The sequence below is a fragment of the Hyaena hyaena genome, unplaced genomic scaffold (assembly GCF_003009895.1).
Source record: "Hyaena hyaena isolate Hyena2069 unplaced genomic scaffold, ASM300989v1 scaffold_289, whole genome shotgun sequence".
Classification (NCBI taxonomy): Eukaryota; Metazoa; Chordata; class Mammalia; order Carnivora; family Hyaenidae; genus Hyaena; species Hyaena hyaena.
In genome coordinates this window covers 690,886-711,849 of record NW_024080920.1, presented here as the reverse complement: position 1 = coordinate 711,849, position 20,964 = coordinate 690,886, and the positions used below count along the sequence as shown (strand labels likewise).

At 43.0% G+C, this 20,964-nt stretch overlaps 1 protein-coding gene and 1 non-coding gene across 4 annotated transcripts in view; one reads left to right on the top strand and one right to left on the bottom strand.

Moving 5' to 3' along the window:
- DCAF12 (DDB1 and CUL4 associated factor 12) overlaps positions 1-3,748 on the bottom strand; it is a 50,034-nt gene extending 46,286 nt beyond the window's left edge. Inside the window, exons 1-2 of one of the 3 annotated variants that reach the window (XM_039247079.1) lie at positions 3,484-3,748; positions 721-975 (exon numbers count right to left, since the gene is read on the bottom strand). In XM_039247079.1, coding sequence (XP_039103010.1) covers positions 721-975; positions 3,484-3,507 — 279 coding nt within the window. In that variant the 5' untranslated portion in view covers positions 3,508-3,748. Of the gene's footprint in view, positions 1-720; positions 976-2,073; positions 2,638-3,483 lie in introns of those variants that run through there. The other 2 variants (XM_039247080.1, XM_039247078.1) reach the window with 2 other exon arrangements.
- A 16,890-nt stretch (positions 3,749-20,638) lies between these two features.
- LOC120241770 lies at positions 20,639-20,743 on the top strand. Its single transcript, XR_005530946.1, has one exon. It is a non-coding gene; the product is annotated as a U6 spliceosomal RNA (small nuclear RNA).
- The last annotated feature ends 221 nt before the right edge of the window (positions 20,744-20,964 follow it).

Here is a 20,964-nt window from a genome sequence, read left to right as displayed (position 1 = left end):
ATTAACTAATAGGTTATTTTAGGATATAAATGGTTGTGGTACACTTTTCTTACTTAATACATTTAAGTTGCTTCATTGATTAGCAAAATTTCAATACATCAAAACTTAATTTATTATTGAGACTCCAACACAAACTCTTCTTCCCCCAAATATTCACTTATCATCCAAAGATTGTTTTATTTTCCTTACTTTGAAACAGAGTAGAGTCCCAAGAAATACAAAAAGCACTGGAAAAAGCTTTGCATTCATTATCACCATACGGCTGTTCCACTGCTTCTAGTTGTTGTTTTTTTTTAACTTTTTATGTTGCTTTTTAAGTCAGAGGATCGCAGAGGAAATATTTAGGAAAGAATGATGCTCAGGGCATCATCTGGGATACATAATAGTGGAAACCTAGGTCTTATCTGCCAGGCTAAAGGCATATATAAAAATATTTAGGGGCACCTGGGTGGCTCAGTCAGTTGAGTGTCCAACTTGGGCTCAGGTCATGATCTCACGGTTCGTGGGTTTGAGCCCCACAGGCTCCTCTGAAGATTTATCAGCAAATAAGTGAGGAAGTGGGAAAAGGGACAGAAAGAGAGGCAGAAGTTAACAACAGATAGGAGGGAATGGAAAGCAGAATAAGGCAATCGCCTCCCAAAAGAAACTGATGAGCAAAGTGAGCAGTGAGAGGTTCTAGAGCAAGACCTATGGTAAGGTTCACTTACCCCAGTCACTTACCGTGTTGCATTTTGTGCCACACACCACTTGCCTATGATTTAGCCACTGAGATGCAAACACTTTATTAAGGGTCCCAAGATGAAATTCTCTCTCCTTCAGGAGACTGGGAAGTTGCTGTGCTGCATAGCCATGCAACACTCGAGAATAGCTGGTTTCATTCTGAAGCCTGACTTCTCGGTTCTTCAGGTAGTACACTAAGGATCTCTTCACTGGGGGGAGTCTTTTCCTTTTGTGAAGTGAGTGATCCCAGCCAAACTGTGTAAAGCAACATTAGAAATTAGGGCTTTGGCTACCTTCGTTCAGAAGGAGGGGTCTTCCTGTATCAGAGAAATCACCAAGAACTCATCCTACAGGATTTACATACAACAGAACAGGTATTTTAATACAAAAAGTCCAATTTAACTCTTCCAACATTGAAAAGATGATGCTCATAGTCAAATCTATGCGAAACAAGGGCTGAAAGACAAAGGAGTGGAAGCAGAAAAGAGGTCAAAAGGTCTACTAGGCCTTTTAGGAGTGAAGGATTCAAATCCCCTAAAACTGTACTTGACAGGGAAGGGAATGAGGGGCCAAATAATTACTATACCGACCTGGGCTGCATCTCTACCTAGTCCCCTTCTCTCTCTCAGTCTGTACTCCCCACGGAGCATGGAAAGTGCAACTAGGGACAGACTGGGGTCCTACACCTTCCAGGGATGCACTATCAAGGGCCACCTCCCTGTGCCGCGCTCCAGGCAGTTGAAGAATTCGAAAAATCAAACACTAACGAGGTAGGAGGCACGGGAAATCAGAGTCCGAATACGCGTCCAACAAAGGTCTTCTCCTTCAAAGAGGAAGGCATAAGGATGATACGTGAAAAGTGCTGTTTTTTTACAACGGTCCAAGAACCAAAAAACCCACGTCAGAGCTTGAGGTAGCCAGAGGGAGACTCCTTCCCATATAAAGGTCGCAATCATTTCTGCTCCCCGGCCCTCCCACCCCACCAGGGAGGTGGACTTCACTCTCCCTCCTCGTACCTTCTGTGAGGTTTTGTTCCTGATTCCAGTCGACGACGGTTTCCCTTCCTCCAAAGCCAAGATTCTAGTTTCCCCTCAAGCCCCACTCTTGGCTGCAGGTCTTGTGTGGAGTATGCCGTTTCCAAGTTTCCCTTTAGCTCCTCATCTCTCTGGCCTTTCTGCTCTCCTACGAATTCCTGGTGGCCCAGCCCTTACCACACAGGCTGGAGCCCCCGCTCTTGCCCTACCTCTGACTACAGACCTTGGTCCCGGGTTCCAGTTCTCTGCTCTTAGGACCCTATCCTCCTCTAGGTGCTTCGGCAATGTAACCCCGGTCCCGGCCTCTCCCAGCCCTCACCTGCGGGCACTGAGCGTCGCTCCCAGCTCCTGGCGAGGCGGGTGCTTTCCGCTTCCTGCTAACTGCTTTCCGGGCCATAGTGGGCAGCGCCGCAGCGGCCCCGCAGCCACATGGGGCGGGGGTAGCGAGGGTTAGCAAGACGGCGGGTCATATACTGGGCCCCTGGGCCACGCACTGCAAGGCGCCTGACACCGGAAAATGGCCCGGACCCAGGGAGGCAGGCAGAAGGGAAAGGAGGGAGGGAGGACCGGGGCCGGGAAAGGGAAAGGGAAAGGGAAGGGGCAGGGGAGGAAGAAACGAGAACCTTTCAGAAGAACAAGTCTGAAAGGACGGCGAGCGGCTAGAACCAAAACACCCCCTCCCCTTCGCCCTCGCTCCGTCACCCTTGCGCAGCCGCACTTCGCAGCATGTCGCCACGGAGACGCCGGCTGGCCTTCACGGGTGGGGTTTAGGGTCTGCAAGTGGTAAGTTCGCGGCTGTCGTTTTGCTGCCGCCCGCGCATTTCCAACGGTCGTCAGAGCGCCGCTGGAGGTGGAAGACCTGGGGTCAAAGCAATCTGCGTTCTGGCCGCCGACCTTGGACCCCCGCCTACTCATCCGCAGGCACCCGGAAGTGAAGCCAACTAACCCGGCTCGGAGGAGGAGTCCCTCTCAGCACACGCCTTTACTGGGCAGCCGCCACTGGTTATCTCCTTTCGAGCGCCGCACTTTCTCCGAACCTATCCCAAACGGAGCTCCAGCACCAAGGGCTGGACTCTGTGCGAGGAGGCAGGACCTCCTTCCCCCACCCTCGCAAGGTGGAGTTCGGCCGGCGTGCCCCGACTTTCCTTCTGCAGAGTACTTGCCCTGCCTAGCACGACCAGCCCAAGCCGCTCCCTGGTCCTCTGCCCGCCTTCCCACTCCTGGGGAGTCCTGAGGCTTCATTCTCCACTCAGTCTCCAGATTCCCTGCTGACTACCTCTCCCGCTTCTCCCCTGCCCAAACTGCAACAGCCCCTCAGTCATCTTTCCCTCAAGCTACAACCTCGCCTCCATTTAGATTCCCTCGACCTGCCGGCCACACGGTCTTTGTGCTTTATGAAATAGGCCTCACGCCTTAATTTACGTTTCTTACGTCTCCTAAATTGAGGACAGGAACAAGAGACCACCATTGCCTGCATCTCTATGAAGGCATATTGGGTGAAATTCTGAACCACACAGTAGAGTGGCCGTTTTGCTTGTCAGTTAGGTAAGGGGGCTTCTTCAGGATCACCCTTGCCTCCATTTTCAGAAGATGCTGTAGGAATTTGAGTGCTGGCTTCCACTTTTCCTCGGGCAAAGAAACCCTTGAGGAAGCAGGTTGCTCTTGCTTGGGGTTGACTGGCTTCGGGCTATAGTGCCCAGTTACCTGCTGGTCTCTTCAGCCTTCATACCTCCACGGAGCTCTGTTGACCCATCTGAGGTTCTGCCTACAAGATTTGGATTTGTTTTCCAAGCTGAAACAAATGATTGAGACAAGGTCCTCTGCCATCCCAGTGGGCACTGCTACTACTCTCTAGTGCCACCTTGGAAAAGGCAGCCCCATCTTATTGGTCAGGCCTATCCCTTCAGAGACATGAACAGAATGAAGTGGTTCAGCTTTCTTTTTGAGCCGATTGCTGCAGTTCTGTCTTGCCTCACAATGCCCTTGATGACCCAGGTGCCCATTGGGCAAGAGTCTGGAATTCTTTTGAGAATCTCTAGACTCATGCTGGGCAGCACTTGGATCCTGGTATCCTCTGCGAATATCAGAGGCTGCAGGCTCATCCTCAAAGTTGGTGCACTTCATCTTGACATCTCAGGAGCTATCCCCAAACGCACCTCCCAAGAGAGCTCACAATTTCTGTGGAATAAAGATTCACCTGAAAGTTTAAAAGTCCACAGTTGCTTTTAAAAAACTGATGATACCAGGGCACCTGGGTGACTCACTGCTGTCACCACAGAGCCTGCTTCAGATCCTCTGTCCCCCCTCTCTCTCTGCTCCTCCCCTGCTTGTGCTGTCTCCCCCAAAATAAGTAAGCTTAAAAAATAAAGACTGATGATACCAAGGATTGGTGAGGTAGAATGACTGGTACTCTCATACGTTGCTAGTGCGCATGTAAATTGGTACAATTTGGACAAAAATCTATGACACTACTTGGTATAAGCTAAGTATGTGTACCTTATGATCCAGAAATACTTCTGGTTGTAACAACAGAAATGAGTGTTTACATCCACCACAAGGCATGAGAGTACTCATAGCTTTATTCATAACAGCCACAAATGGGAAATAGTTCAAATGTCAATCAGTAGATAAATTGGGGGTTTCCATGACCTCCTAATCAGGGTTGATAATTTGCTATAATAGCTCATGGAACTCAGGAAAATAAATATATTATCAACTTATTATAAAGGATATTATAAAAGATACAAATGGGGGCGCCTGGGCGGCTCAGTCGGTTAAGCGTCCAACTTCGGCTCAGGTCATGATCTCACGGTTTCTGGGTTCGAACCCCGCATTGGGCTCTGTGCTGACAGCTAGCTCAGAGCCTGGAAGCTGTTTCGGATTCTGTGTCTCCCTCTCTCTCTGACCCTCCCCTGCTCATGCTGTCTCTATATCTGTCTCAAAAATAAATAAAACATTAAAAAAATAAAAAAAAAAGATACAAGTGAAGAGGTAAATGAAGACGGACAGGGAGTGAGGTCGGCAAGGGTTCTGAACACAGGAGCTTCTCTCCTTGTGGAGCATGGGGTACACTGCCCTCATGATATGTGGATATATTCACCAACTTGGAAGCTCTCCGAACCCCATAGTTTCGGGTTTGTACGGAGGCTCCATTATGAAGGCATGTTTGATTAAATCATTAACCTTGACTCAATCAATAATCCTCCCCTTCTCAGAGGGTAGGGGATAGGACTGAAAGTTCCATACCTGTAATTACATGGTTGGTTCCTCTGGCAATCAGCCCCCATCCTGAAGCTAAGAAATCATCCTGAGTCATCCCATTAATATAAACTCAGGTATGGTTGAGAGGGACTTATTAAAAATGACAAAAGATGTGCTTCTACCATTATCACTTAGAAAATTACAAGAGTTTTAGAAGCTCTTGTGCCAGGAATCAGGACAAAGACCAAATACATATTATATTACAATTTCATAATAAAAGAGTAGTCACTGTTCTTGGTGGTTACTAACTGCGAAGAGAACCCAAGGAGGTTTCTGGTATGCAAGAAATTTATATATATAAATATATAAATTTTTAAGATTTTATTTTTAAATAATCTCTACACCCAATGTGGGGCTCCCGAATCTACAACCTCAAGATCAAGAGTTGCATGTTCCACCTGCTGAGCCAACCAGGTGCTCTGGAAACGTCTATATCTTGATCTCGGTGATGATTACACTAGTGTACACATATGTAAAATTTCAACAAGCTGTACATTTAAGATTTATACAGGTTAGGGGAGTCTTGGTGGCTCAGTTTGTTAAGTGGCCAACTCAGCTCAGGTCATGACCTCACAGTCTGTGGGTTCAAGCCCTGTGTCAGGCTCCATGCTAACAGCTCAGAGCCTGGAGCTGCTTTGAATTATGTGTCTCCCTCTCTCTCTTTCTCCCCCTCCCCCATTTGTGTGTGTGCATGCGTGCGATCTCTCTGTCAAAAATGAATAAACATTAAAAAAAGATTTATGCAGGTGCGCCTGGGTGGCTTAGTCAGTTAAGCGTCCGACTTTCGCTTAGGTCATGATCTCTCGGTTCGTGGGTTCGAGCCCCGCGTCGGGCTCTGTGCTGACTGCCAGCCCAGGGCCTGGGTCCTGTTTCAGAGTCTGTGACTCCCTCTCTCTCTGACCCTCCCCTGCTCACGGTGTCTCTCTCTCCTAGAAATAAATAAAACATTTTAAAAAAATAAATAAAGGGGCGCCTGGGCGGCTTAGTCGGTTAAGCGTCCGACTTTCGCTTGGGTCATGATCTCGCGGTTCGTGGGTTCGAGCCCCGCATCGGGCTCTGTGCTGACTGCCAGCTCAGAGCCTGGAGCCTGTTTCAGTCTGTGACTCCCTCTCTCTCTGACCCTCCCCTGCTCATGCTGTCTCTATCTCTCTCCTAGAAATAAATAAAACATTTAAAAAAAAAATTTAAAAAATAAATAAATAAATAAATAAAAAAAGATTTATGCAGTTTATATTAAGTATACCTCAATACAAAGATATAAGCATTCAAAATTTTTTCACCTGATTTCTTCCCTTGTATTTTTAAAGAGACAATCAGGCTAGAAAGAAGGAAAATTTAAAAACCACAACCTGGGGGGTGACTGATTTTGGCTCAGGTCATGATGTTGCAGTTTTGTGGGTTCAAGTCTGCTGTCAGGCTCTTCTCTGACAGCACAGAGCCTGCTTGGAATTCTCCCCTCTCTACCCCTGCTGTGCTCGTGCTCTCTCTGTCACTTGAAATAAATAAACTTAAACACACACACACACACACACACACACACACACACACACACAACCTGGGGCACCTGGCTGGCTCAGCTGGTTGAACGTCTGACTCTTGTTTCAGCTCGGGTCGTGATCTCACGGTTCGTGGGTGTGAACCCTGCATCGATCGGGCTTTGTGCTAACGGTGTGGAGCCTGCTTAGGATTCTCTGTCTGCCCCTTTCCCACTGTGTGTACACGCACGTTTCCTCTTTCTCAAATAAATAAAAATTTAAGAAATAAAAAATAAAAACCATAACCCTATGCTGAAATTAATCTGAGAGGATACTGAATTCACCTCTCAGCTCTGCAAACAAAACAAAAATGTTCTCCAGACATATGAAACATGAGAATCACCTTTGTCTCTCCCAATTCTTTTAACCTCTCCTCACACACACTCACACATCTATTCCATCATCAAATCCTATTTATTTTGCCTTCTAAATATTTTGAGTCAATTCACATCTCCCCACTACCCTAGTCCAAGTCTGTTTTCTATTTTTTAAATTATATTTATTGGAGTACCTGGGTGGCTCAGTCACTTAAACATCTAACTCTCGATTTTTGCACAGGTCATGATCTCATAGTCATGATGAGATTGAGCCCAGAGTGTAAGATCAAGCCCAGAGTTGGGCTCCATGCTCAGTGTGGTGCCTGCTTAGGAGTCTCTTTCTCCCTGGGCACCCGGGTAGCTCAGTTGTTTAAGCATCCAACTTTGGCCCAGGGCATGATCTCACAGTTTGTGAGTTTGGGCCCCTCCTTAGGCTCTGTGCTGACAGTTCAGAGCCTGGAGGCTGCTTGGGATTCTGTGTCTCCTTTTCTCTCTCTGCCCCTTCTCTGCTCATGCTTTAGCTCTCTGTCTCTCAAAAATAAAACCATTAAAAAAACTAAAAAAAAAATTTCTTTCTCTCCCTCTGTCCCTCCCCTGCTGTGCACTCTCTCAACAAAACAAAATTAAATCACATTTATTAACATCACTACCGATTTATTTATTAATTTTTAAAATAATTTAATTTTTAAAAATTTTTTGGCTTTTTGAGAGAGAAAGACTGCAACTGCATGAATTGGGGAGGGGAGAGGAAAGGGCAGGGCAGAGGGAGCGTGAAATCATGAGCTGTGAGATCATGATCTGAGCTGAAATTAATAACCCGATGCTTAACCGACTGAGACACCTAGACATCCCTATTTACTTTTTTTAAAGTAAGCTCTATGCCCAACGCAGGCCTTGAACTCACTACCCCAAGATTAAGAGTCATATGCACATTGGGGTGTCTGGCTGGCTGGTTCAATCTGTGGAGCATATGATTATTGATCTCAGGGTTGTAAGTTCAAGCCCCAGGTTGGGTAGATTATTTAAAAATAAAATCTTTTGCGGGGTGCCTGGGTGGCTCAGTCAGTTGAGTGTCCAACTTCAGCTCAGGGCATGATCTCGCACTTCATAAGTTCAAGCTGCATCAGGCTCTGTGCTGACAGCTCAGAGCCTGGAGCCGGCTTCAGATTCTGTCTCCCTTTCTCTCTTCCCCTTCCTTGTTTTGCTCTATTCCTATAAAAAATAAACATTAAAACTTTTTAAAAATAAAATAAAATAAATTTTATTTTTAAAGTTTATTTCTTTAGGAGCGCCTGGGTGGCTCAGTCAGTTAAGCGTCCGACTTCGGCTCAGGTCATGATCACCCGGTTCGTGAGTTCCAGCCCCGTGTCGGGCTCTGTGCTGACAGCTCAGAGCCTGGAGCCTGCTTCTGATTCTGTGTCTCCTTCTCTCTCTGATCTTCCCTTGTTCATGCTGTCTCTCTCTCTCTCTCTCTGTCAGAAATAAATAAAACATTAAAAATTTTTTAAAAAATAAAGTTTATTTCTTTATTTTGAAAGAGACAGAGACAGCATGAACAGGGGAGAGGCAGAGAGGGAGAGAGAGAGAATCCCAAGCAGGCTCCACACTGTCAGCACAGAGCCTGATGTGGGGCTCACGAACTGTGAGATCACAACCTGAGCTTTTTTTTTTTTTAATATTTTTATTTATTTCTAGGAGAGAGAGAGAGAGAGAGAGAGACAGCATGAGCAGGGGAGGGTCAGAGAGAGAGGGAGACACAGACTCTGAAACAGGCTCCAGGCTCTGAGCTGGCAGTCAGCACAGAGCCCGACGCGGGGCTCGACCCCACGAACCGCGAGATCATGACCTAAGCAAAAGTCGGACGCTTAACCGACTAAGCCACCCAGGCGCCCCAACCTGAGTTTAAACCAAGAGTCAGACACTTAACAGACTGAGCCACCCAGGCACCCGCCCCCCCCCCGCCAAATCATAAAACAAAAAACAAGTCACATGCACAACTGACTGAGCCAGCTAGGTGCCCTGTCACCTATTGATTGCACCATTTGTGAAGATCTCAAAGATGGACCACATGCATCTATTCTGACCTCTTTTGTGTTTTGCACTCTGCAGATAGTTCTTTTTTTAATGCGAATTTGATCAAACTTTCCCCATGGTCACCTCTACTTTCTTCAGTGTCTTCCTCTTGATCTTTGGATAAAAATAAAGTGCTTAATCTGACCCATGAGATCCTGCATGATCTGCCTCCTAACTTGACTCCAGCCACATCTCTTACCATATTTCTCCTCCTTTCTCAGCTCCAACCATACTTACCCTTTTTCAATCCAACCAACATGTTCCCTCTTACCACAGGGCCTGAGCACAGCTTTTATCTCCATTTGATTTACTCTTTCTATTCCTCTTTACTGTTGTAGTACTTAGTCATCCTTCAGATCTCAGTTGAAACATTACTGCCTTAGGAAAGTGTTCCCTGGGCTCCTTGATTAGTTGTGATCCCCCACCTCCATTATTCAATTTCAAAGTATTGTATGTTTTTCCTTTGCAGCACTTATCACAGTTAGAATTTTACATGTATTTGTAGGATTTTTTGATTAATGTCTGTCATCCCCACTAGAATGTAAACTGCTTGAGAGTAAGGACTATGGATGTCTTTGCTATCATTGTTATCTCTAGTGCCTGAGTTCACCGTGGTGTCTGTATGGGGTGTCTCTTGATCGGATGGGAGCCTCCAAATGTGGGGTGAGATAAGGTAGAAGCTGGTGGTGTGGGAGGTGAAAGAATTCACCTGAGGCAGAACAAAGGAGATAGAATTTTATTGAATACACCTCAAGGAAGAAGTGGGGAGGCAGCAGACAAGATGCTGTCTGCAAAGAGACATGCATGGGGGCTGTTCTTAAAGGGGAAAGATGTATGCTGAGGTCTGGAATCTTCCCTTTTTTGGTAACTGTGGCTAGTTGTAAGTAGCCCATTTGCTAGTTAGGACCTATGGATATTTTGAGGTGGGTCTCTTGGTGGTCCTGTCTGTATTCAGCCAGGGGTTCCTGTGGCCTTTTCTACATTCCATCACTCAAGCTGCTTTGCCTAAAAATGGCCTCTACATGCACATGTTAACATTCAACAAATATGTGTTGAATAAATGGATAAAGTAATGAATGAATGCGTTTTGAAACTTCCAAGATTAAAAAGTGTCCCTTGTTTGTACACTCATTCCAGCATGTAATAAGAATCGTTCATTCTTAGTAAATAATTTCTTGGATTCAAGCATGATCTTTTCTGTGACTGGTCCCTTCCTACCATTGCTCATTTTGCAAACTTGCTCAGATGCTCTTCCTCTGTGCCCTCATGGGACTTTTTCATGGATAATTTATCACACAGTATTGTTATGATCTGTTTTTTTTTTTTTAAGATTTTATTTTTAACTAATCTCTATGCCCAATGTGGGGCTTGAACTCATGATCCTAAGATCAAGAGTCACCGTCTCTCTCAACTAAGCCAGCCAGGCACCCCAGTGATGATCTGTTTTCATGTCTGTCCCACTAGCTTGAGAGCTACTTGACAGTAGAGTATATACCCTTATTTATCTCCAAATCCTTAGTGTTTGGGAAGGCACCTAGCACATTTTATATACTCCTTACATGTTGAATGACTGAACAAAGGGTAAGTCAAATATATGTTTTACAAGTCCTATAAGCATGTTCACAGTAGGCTTAACAATAGGTATAGGGAAGTAACTGTGAGACTAATGCAGCAATAATTTGTACCTAAAACCTTGATAAATCCATTTACTTATTTAAAATAACTTTTTGCTTTTTTAAAAAGTTTTTAATTTATTTTTGAAAGAGATGGAGGAAGGCAAAGAGAGAGGGAGAGAGAGAATCCCAAGAAGGTTCTGCATTGTCAGCACTGAGCCTGATAAGGAGCTCCATCCCCCAAACCATGGGATCATGACATGAGCCAAAACCAAGAATTGGACACTTAGCCAACTGACCTACCCAGGTGCCCCTAAAATAACTTTTTTTTCTAATTAAAAAGTAATATGTGCTCGAAGTAGAAAGTTGGAAATCAAGGAAAGAAAAGATACAAAACCCAAAAATTACCCATAATTCCATCTTCCAGATATCTACTGTTTACATCTTGATGTATGATCTAGCTTTATTCAGTATGTGATTGTACCTGTATCTGTATATCCTTACATATTGCTCTTTTTTTTAAGTTTTTTTTTTTTTAGAGAGACAGATACAGCATGAGCAGGGGGAAGGGGACAGAGAGAGAGGGAGAGAGAGAATCCCAAGCAAGCTCTGTGCACATAGCCTGACATAGGGCTTGAACACACGAAACCATGAGATCATGACCTGAGCCAAAACCAGGAGTGGGCGCTGAACCAACTGAGCCACCCAGGTGCCCCACATATTGCTCTTTTTAAAGATAATTTCAGACTGTTTTATAGCTTTAAATTAAAACCCCAACAGTTCCATTCTTCTTCACTCCCACCCTTGTAACCATTCCTTCACAATATGATGTGCGGAAGGAGGCCCTTCAGTGGGCAGAGGACCCAGGACCTGCTTATCTTATACCTGGCTTGGTCTTGCCAGGAATATTAAATAACAATAAAGTAATATACAATACTTTGGACAAATTGAGTTATGTTATACATGCTTAGTAACAAATTCCTCCTGTTTATTTGCACAAAGTCCTTGGAACAAACAAAGCAGATGTTGCCACAATTCCCTATATGACTCTGCCCTTAATGTGTTGGAGCTAATTAACTATCCTTGCTAGCAAAGGCTAGCAAAGAGGAAAACATTTCTGTTAGGAGAAAGGATTTGGGATTTTAATTCATATAAACCATAACAAAGAAAAACAGCAAGGAGAGACCTGGAGGACATAAGAACATGAACAGAGACAGATGGTAAGCACTCAATAACTTCTCTCTGATGGTTCAAAGATGTTAGAGGTCTCTAAGGCATGTGAATGATAATTATTTCACCCACTGTGGAAGTACTTTTCAGATCCTGGGGCATAGATTACTAAAGGTGGAAGATGCTATAGAAAAAGCTCATCTCATTAAACTCATACTTTTACAGAAAACTGAAGCCAAAAAAGTCAGAGAGGGGATGAGTGAGGACTGGAACCCAGGACCTTTGCTCCAGGTTATTTTCAATTCTGCCGCATTAAATATCTGGGTCCAGTTGAAGTTGCAAGTGGTATTTATTTTAGCATTTTCCTAATACTCTCATATTTTTTTCTTTATTCAGAACCTGAACTATTCAGAGAATCAACTACTTTGAGAGCAGAAATTCTATTTCTATATTTTATGTATAATTTGGGGCACACTGATAGATGTTGTGTTAAGAACATACAATTTCTAGGGGCGCCTGGGTGGCTCAGTTGGTTGGGCGTCCGACTTCGGCTCAGATCACGATCTCACAGTTCGTGGATTCAAGCCCTGCATCGGGCTCCGTGCTAATGGCTAGCTCAGAGCCAGGAGCCTGTTTCAGATTCTGTGTCTCCCTCTCTCTCTGACCCTCCCCTGCTCATGCTGTCTCTCCCTCTCTCTCAGAAATAAATTAAAAATAAAAACATTAAAAAAATAAAAAAAAGAACATACAATTTCTAGTCATTCAGGAACTGATTATACAGTTTGTAAATGATCAATTTCCTTGGTTTTTGACTCCTGCCTCCTGCCTCTTAAACAATCTTACTTTCATTTGAAACTTCGGTAAGATGAAAAATGAAAGGAACAGATGAAACTTTTCTGCTTACAAGCTCAAGTAATTTTTTTTTTTATTAGGCTCCATACCCAACATGCCGCTTGAACTCACAACCTTGAGATCAAGAGCCGCAACTGAGCCAGCCAGGTGCCCCTATAAGCTCAAGCAATTTATTTGGAAAAAGCTAGAAAAAATAGCTAATTGAAATATATATCTTATGGTGTCATTCTATTTCCTTCATGCTTTCCACAAATACCTAATTGTGAAATATAAGAATTTTAGGAGTATGTTATCTAGGAATTTTGTTGAAGAACTTTATACCAGTGATATCTATTGACTCAAATATAAGGCAATCTTAGCATAAAAACAAACAGGTATCAACGAATGATAGAAAAATAACATGGCTTATAAAGTGGAACAAAGATTTTCTTATCATTAGGCAATTATAGAATAACATTTTTGTTCTAATAGCATCAATAACAAATGTCCAGAAAATATTTTTTAAAAAATTTTTTATGTCTTTATTTTATTTTGAGAGACAGAGAGCGAGCAGGGGAGGGGCAGAGAGAGAGAGGGAGACAAAGAATCTGAAGCAGGCTCCAGTCTCTGAGCTGTCAACGCAGAGTATGACGTGGAGCTCTATCCCATGGACTGTGAGATCATGATCTGAGCCGAAGTTGGACGCTTAACCGACTGAGCCGCCCAGGTGCCCCCAGAAAATATTCTTTTTTTCTTTAAATGTTTTATTTATTTCTAGGAGAGAGAGAGAGAGACAGCGTGAGCAGGGGAGGGTCAGAGAGACAGGGAGTCACAGACTGAAACAGGCTCCAGGCTCTGAGCTGGCAGTCAGCACAGAGCCCGACGCGGGGCTCGAACCCACGAACCGCGAGATCATGACCTAAGAGAAAGTCGGAAGCTTAACCGACTAAGCCACCCAGGCGCCCCACCCCCAGAAAATATTCTTAAGACCATTATTAAGAGGGGCACCTGGTGGGGCTCCTGGGTGGCTCAGTCGGTTAAGCATCCGACTTCAGGTCAGGTCATGATCTCACAGTTCATGGGTTTGAGCCCCAAGTCGGGCTCTATGCTGACAGCTAGCCCAGAACCTGGAGCCTGCTTCAGATTCTGTGTCTCCCTTTCTCTGACCCTCCCCTGCTCATGCTTTCTCTCCCTCTCAGAAATAAATAAATAAAACATTAAATTAAAAAAAAAAAAAAAGAGGGGCACCTGGGGTGGCTCAGTCATTTGAGCATCTGACTTCAGTTCAGTTCATGATCTTGTCATGAGTTTGAGCCCACATGGGCCTCTCTGCTGTCAGCGCAGAGCATGTTTCAAATCCTATGTCTCCTTCTCCCTGCCCCTCCCCTGCTTGCACTGTCTCTCTCAAATAAAAATAAACATTAAAAAAAAAAGAAAGAAATGCAACAAAGGCTTTTGTGATATTCCTTCATTATGTGTGTATATAATGGAAGGAATATAATTTCTTCCATCTATGGGTGTGTTTCTTTTTTTTAAAATAAAATTTCAGATTTAATGTCTTCCATTGCTTTAACTTAACATAATATTTTGAAAATGTCTTTATGTTATTTATATTTCTTTTGAAAACATGATTTTTAATGCTGAAAAACAGTCCAATAAAAGAATATACCATAATTTATTTTTATTTTTTTAACTTTTATTTTTTATTATTTTTTAACGTTTTATTTATTTCTGAGAAAGAGAGAGAGAGAGAGACAGCATGAGCAGGGGAAGGTCAGAAAGAGAGGGAGATACAGAATCTGAAACAGCCTCCAGGCTCTGAGCTAGATGTCAGCACAGAGCCCGACGTGGGGCTCAAACCCACGAACCGAGATCATGACCTGACCCGAAGTCAGATGCTTAACCGACTGAGAGACCCAGGCACCCCACCATAATTTATTAATTATTTTATTATTGTTAGATTTTAGTCTGTTATCAGGTAGGGTTCTCTAGAAGGATATACATAAACCCTTCTGATATATACATATCAGAGATATGATACATATACATATGTATCAGAGAGATAGAGATAGAGACAGAGAATGAGAGAGAGAGAGAGGGAGAGAGAGAGAGAAGGAGAAATTTATTCCAAAGAATTGACTTACATGATTGTGGAGGCTGGCAAATCTAAAACTGGTAGGGCAGGCTGGGAACTCTCAGGCAAGAGCTGGTGTTGTGGTCTTGAAGCAGGATTTCTTCTTCCTCAAGAATACCTGTTTGCTCTTGAAGCCTTTCAACTGGTTGGATAAGGCCTACCCACATGATGAAGGATCATATCCTTTACTTACTTGCAGACTCCACATCATCAGTGCAGAGCCAGATGTGTGGATTCAACTTACTTGATTCAACTGATTGTATAATCAAATTTTTTTCCACTTTATTGAGATATAATTGACATAAAACACTGTGTAAGCTTAAGGTGTACACCATGATTATATATATATATATATATAGCAAAGTAATTGTATGAGATAATAGAAAATATATTTATTTGGTCTCTGTCCCTGCTTCCTAGCACATAGCTCCTAAAACCTTTGTAAGTTCCTAAGTGATAGAAGCATGAGGAATATATTTTCTTATAATATTCGGTCTTTGACTCTAGTTCCTAACAGTTTCTGAATCCCTTGGGATTTCCTGGATGGTAGCAGTGTCTTTTTTCTTTTTTCTTTCTTTCTTTCTTTTCTTTTTTTTTTTTTTTTAAAGTAATCTCTATACCTAACTGTGGAGCTTGAACTCATAGCCCTGAGATCAAGAATCATATCCTCAGGGCACCTGGGTGGCTCAGTCGGTTAAGCATCTGACTTTGGCTCTGGTCATGATCTTGTGTTTGTGAGTTCAAGCCCCACATCAGGCTATGACAGCTCAGAGCCTGGAGCCTGGTTTGGATTCTGTGTCTCCCTCTCTCTCTCTGCCCCTCCCCTGCTCACATTCTGTCTCTTCAAAAATAAATAAACTTAAAAAAAATCATATCCTTTCTTGACTTTCTTGACAGCCAGGTGCCCCACAGTGTTTTTGGTCTCAATGAGGTGACTCTTGGTAGGCTCCTGGATGGTGACTGGTCACAGGAAAGACCATGCCATCATTAGAAGTGCTCCAAAGCAGTGAACAGGAACCAGTCTCAGTGCTAAAAACCAGGGACTAAGGTGAGGAAAAGAGCTGAAACAAACTGCTGCCCTCTCCTGCCTGGGACTGGAGTTCTTTAACTCTCCAGAAGGAGGAGTGGGAGCAATGAGAAGAAAAACAAAACAAAATAAAACAAAGCAGCAAAACTTCCCATTCCAAAATGAGTTTGCAAGTAAATTTCCTAAACTCTTTAGTAGAACTCATTGTAGAAAAATCAGATGCTCAGATGCCCCCTCACCAAAAACTCCATAATCAGGAGAATAATTCATCCCAGATAAAGGAAAGTAAAAGAACAAACAAAAAAAATTTTTTTGAGAGAGAGAGCACGCCAGCGAGGGAGAGGGGCCAAAGGGAGAGAGAGAGAGAAAGAGAGAGAGAGAGAAAATTCCAAGCAGGGATTCTCCTGGGCACACAAGCTGGGGAGGGGCAGAGAAAAGGAGAGACAGAATCCCAAGCAGGCTCCACATCATCAGTGCAGAGCCAGATGTGGGTTAGAACTCAAAAACTGTGAGATCATAACCTGAGCCGAGATTAAGAGTCAGACACTTAATTGACTGAGCTACCCAGATGTCCTAGTTACTGTGATAGTTTTAACATATGTCTTCAGATTGATTGATTTTTGTATATACCTGTTTGTATTTTATTTTTGCCTGTTTTCATTTCATAATGTTTTATTCTTTTTTATACTTTATACAGTTTCTTATTCTCTTTTATTCCTTTGAAGATCTAATGCATACTTATGTTAAAGAAAATTTTTAAAGATTGTTCTTTTAGGGCATCTGAGTGGCTCATGTGAGCATCTGGCTCTTGGTTTCAGCTTAGGTCATGATCCCAGCATCTTGGGATCAAGCCCAGCATTGAGCTCAGCACTGAGTGTGGAGCCTGCTTAAGATTCTCTCTCTCTCTCTCTCTCTCTCTCTCTCTCTCACCCTCTGCCCCTCCCCAACTCTCTCTCTCTCACATTAAAAAAAAAAATGAGCATAAATTCTTTGATACTCCTCCCTCTAGGAGGTGGAGATTAATTTCCCTTTCCTTGAGAGTAGGCTGGACTTAGTGACTCATTTCTAATGCATAGAACATGGAAAAGGAAAAATATAATTTTACAGTAGAGAAACCTGGCAGTAACCACCTTAATTAAATGATTAAGGTTAACTTCAATAACATTAAGTCATATTGACATTATATACTCCTCCACGTGATGTGATATAAAGGACACTTCACCTCTGTGGCATTCTTCCCAAAAATCTGTAACTCTAGTTTAATAATGAGAAAATCTCAGAAAAAAATCTAAATTGAGGGACATTCTAGACATTATACAACATACTTGTCCAATACTCTTCAAAAATGCCAAGGTTGGTTGCCTGGGTGGATCAGTCAGTTAAGCATCTGGCTTTGGCTCATGTTATGATCTCATGGTTCATGAATTCGAGTTCCACATCAGGTGAGCTTGAGCCCCACTTGGATGAGCCCTGCTTCTCTCTCTTTCTCTTTCTCTCCCTCTCACTCACTTGCACCCTCTCTCTCTAGCTCAAAAAACAAAACAAAACAAAACAAACACAAAAGCAAACAAAAAAACAGAAGTGCCAAGGTCATGAAAGACAAGGAAAGACTGAGAAACAGTCAATGATTGAAGGAGACTAAAGAGAGTTGATAACTATATGTCATGTGGTATTTTGGATTGGACTCTGAATATGAAAAAGACATTAGTCATGAAAATGAGGAAATCTGAATAAAATTAATAATATAGTATCAATGTTAGTTTCTTAGTTTTGATAAACATACCATAGTTATGTAAAATGTTAACCTTAAGGGAAGGTAGGTGAAGAGTATACAGAAATTCTCTATATTATCTTTTTTCTTTTTAAGTTTATTTATGTATTTTGAGAGAGAAAGAGAAACGGAGAGAGAGAGAGAGAGAGAGAGAGAGAATCCCAAGGAGGCTCTGCACTGTCTGCATGGAGCCCAATGTGGGGCTTGAACTCATGAACTGTGAGATCATGACCTGAGCCAAAATCAAGAGTGGGAAGCTTAATTGACTGAGCCACCCAGGCACCCCTCTGTATTATCTTCTAACTTACATAAATCTAAGATTATTTAAAAATGGAAAATTTGGGGTGCCTGACTGGCTCAGTTGGTGGAGTATGTGACTCTTGATCTTGGGGTTGTAAGTTTAGGCCTCACGCTGGGTGTAGAAATTACTTAAAAATAAAGAAAGTCTTAAAAAAAATAAATGGAAAGTTTAGGGATGCCTGGTTGAATAGGCATATTACTCTTAATCTTGTGATCATGAGTTCAAGCCCCACATTGGGAGTAGAGATGACTGAAAAAATAAACTTTAAAAAATTGTTTTAAATGCAAAGTTTAAAAAATAAATAAATGAGTCAATTAGAAATTTGAAAAAAGATTACCTAAAATGGAAAAGTACACCTACTTTAACTGAGTCCGAGTTCATTTTGCTTGCTGCATGACAGGCTAGTAAGTTGAAAAGCAAGATGTTAGGGTAAGGAAAGCAAGTTTACTTCGAATACCAGCAAACTGAGAAGATGGAGGACTATTGTCCCAAAGAGCCATCTCCCTTCAGTATGAAATTCAAGCTCCTTTTATGTTAGTTAAAAGGAGAAGTGGGGAGGTGGATGTTGAAGTCAAAAGTTGTGACTGATGTCTGTAGACATCTGAGAAAAGTCATGTAACTTCTTTTTTTTCAACGTTTATTATTTTTGAGAGAAAGGGTGCTTATGAGCAGGGGTGGGGCAGAGAGAGAGGGGGGGACAGAGGATCTGGAGTGGGCTCTGCACTGACAGCAGTGAACCCAATGTAGGGCTTGAACCCATAAACTGAAATCATGACCTGAGCTGAAGTTGGAAGCTCAATCGATTGAGCCATTCAGGTACCCCATGAAAAGTCATGTGACTTCTTTGTCCTTGGTCAGCTGATCTTTGTATACAGGAATCTGGACATGTTATTCCTGTAAATCTTAAATATGGCATAGTCATTTCTGTATGTACTTCCTTATCTCCTTGGGTGAGGTCGATTTTGGGTAAAAAGCAGTTTTGGCAAATTTTAGCTATAACATGCCTATGTGCAGGGCTAAGCAGAAGTTTCTAAGCTATAGATCATAGCAGCAAAGGAAATAGAAGCATTATGGAATCAGACATGCTAAGTTTCTATCTGTTATATTACCAGAAGGAAAATATCAGTAAACAAGATATAGACTCTTTTCTTTTTTTCTTTTTGTTAGGGTTTATTTATTTTTGAGAGAGGGAGAAACAGAGTGTGCAATGGGGAGAGGCATGGAAAGAGGGGGACAGAATCTGAAGCAGGCTCCAGGCTCTGAGCTGTCAGCACAGAGCCCAATACAGGTCTTGAACTTATGAACTGCAAGATTATGACCTGAGCCAAAGTCCAAGGTTTAACTGACTGAGCCACCCAGGCGCCCCTACAAGATATACTATTTTACTTTATTTTTTTATTTTAAAAAGTTTTTTTTTTAACGTTTATTTATTTTTGAGACAGAGAGAGACAGAGCACGAGCTGCGGAGGGAGATACAGAATCTGAAACAGGCTCCAGGCTCTGAGCTGTCAGCACAGAGCCTGATGTGGGGGTTGAACCCATGGACCACAAGATCATGACCTGAGCTGAAGTCAGATACCTAACTGACTGAGCCACCCAGGTGCCCCAAGATACACTATTTTATTTTATTTTATTTATTTAAAAATTTTTAATGTTTTATTTATTTCTGAGAGAGAGTGAGAGACAGTGTGAGCAGGGGAGGGTCAGAGAGAGAGGGAGACACAGAATCTGAAACAGGCTCCAGGCTCTGAGCTAGCTGTCAGCACAGAGCCTGATGTGGGGCTTGAACCCATGAGTCGTGAGATCATGACTTGAGCTGAAGACGGATGCTTAACCAACTGAGCCACCCAGGCGCCCCCAAGATACACTATTTTAAATGGATGCCGTCAGAGAGAGAATTAACGAACTAGAAGATGGTTCTAAGGAAATTACCTGAAGAATAGCACAAAAAGGTAAAGATTAAGTACAACAGAAAGGCATAGAAATAGGAGTGGCATCAGGGAAAATGGCCGAGAATGGGGTCCATCCCTCCGCAGAAACACTGGAAAAAACTTAACAAAAATTGTTTCAGCCTTTACAGAACTCTGGGAGATAGTCAAAAGTTTGCAGCAACCAGGTTAATGTTTAGCCAGGAGAAAGTCCACTGAAACATAGTACATCTTTGTGGTGTTTTAACTCACCTAAGATGTAGCAGCAGTCTTTAAGATGGCAGCCCATGTTCCTGCCATCTTTGTGTGGGTACCTGCTTCTTTCAGAGGCAGAGTGAACCTTGTTCTAAAGGGATAAAGTTTGTCTTTCTGAGCTCTCCAGGGTTTCCCTGAAGGACTGATACAATGAGGTTCCCTTTGTTTTACCTAACTTGGAATTCTATGATGGCAGAAAGGCTACACAGACTTTTTCTTAAAACACTGAAAGGCAAGTGAACAAACTGTTGCTAACTGGGTGGAAAATAACAGCTGGGTGAACAATAGACACACCAAAAGCCTGGGAGGAAAGTCCAGGGATTGAGAGTTTGTGGGGGGTGGTGGATAAAACAAGGGCTTTGAAAGGATCCTGGGTATACTGGGCAATCTAGAAAGTCACATGAATGGAGAAAGAAGGACACATGCTAAGAGAACTGAGATGACTATAAGTTTTCCCCTTTGGCTCAGGGCAAGCAGGAAGTGGAGGTTAAGGCAGAGTTGTAAACAACCTGGCTAAGCACAAAGGAGTGATCCAAACTCAGGTTACTCCAAAGACCTGGAGATTCTTTTTCTAATCTGCTCCTTTTTTTCCACCCTCACTTCCTTCCTTTCCTCCAGGCATTTAAGGAGATCTCTGTCAAATTATAATTTTAAAATGTGGTTATGTAGTGCTTGGTTCTGCAGCACATACACTAAAAGGGGAAGGATACAGAGGATTAACACAGTTCCTGTGCAAGGATGACAGGCAAATTTGTGAAGTGTTCCATATTTAAAACAATAGGGGCGCCTGGGTGACTTAGTCGGTTGGGTGTCTGGCTTCAGCTCAGGTGGTGATCTCAGGGTTCGTAGGTTCGAGCCTTGCGTTGGGCTCTGTGCTGGCAGCTAGCTCAGAACCTGGAGCCTGTTTCAGGGTCTGTGTCTCCCTCTCTCGCTGACCTTTCCCTGCTCATGCTGTCTCTCTCTCAGAAATAAATAAAACATTTAAAAAAAACAT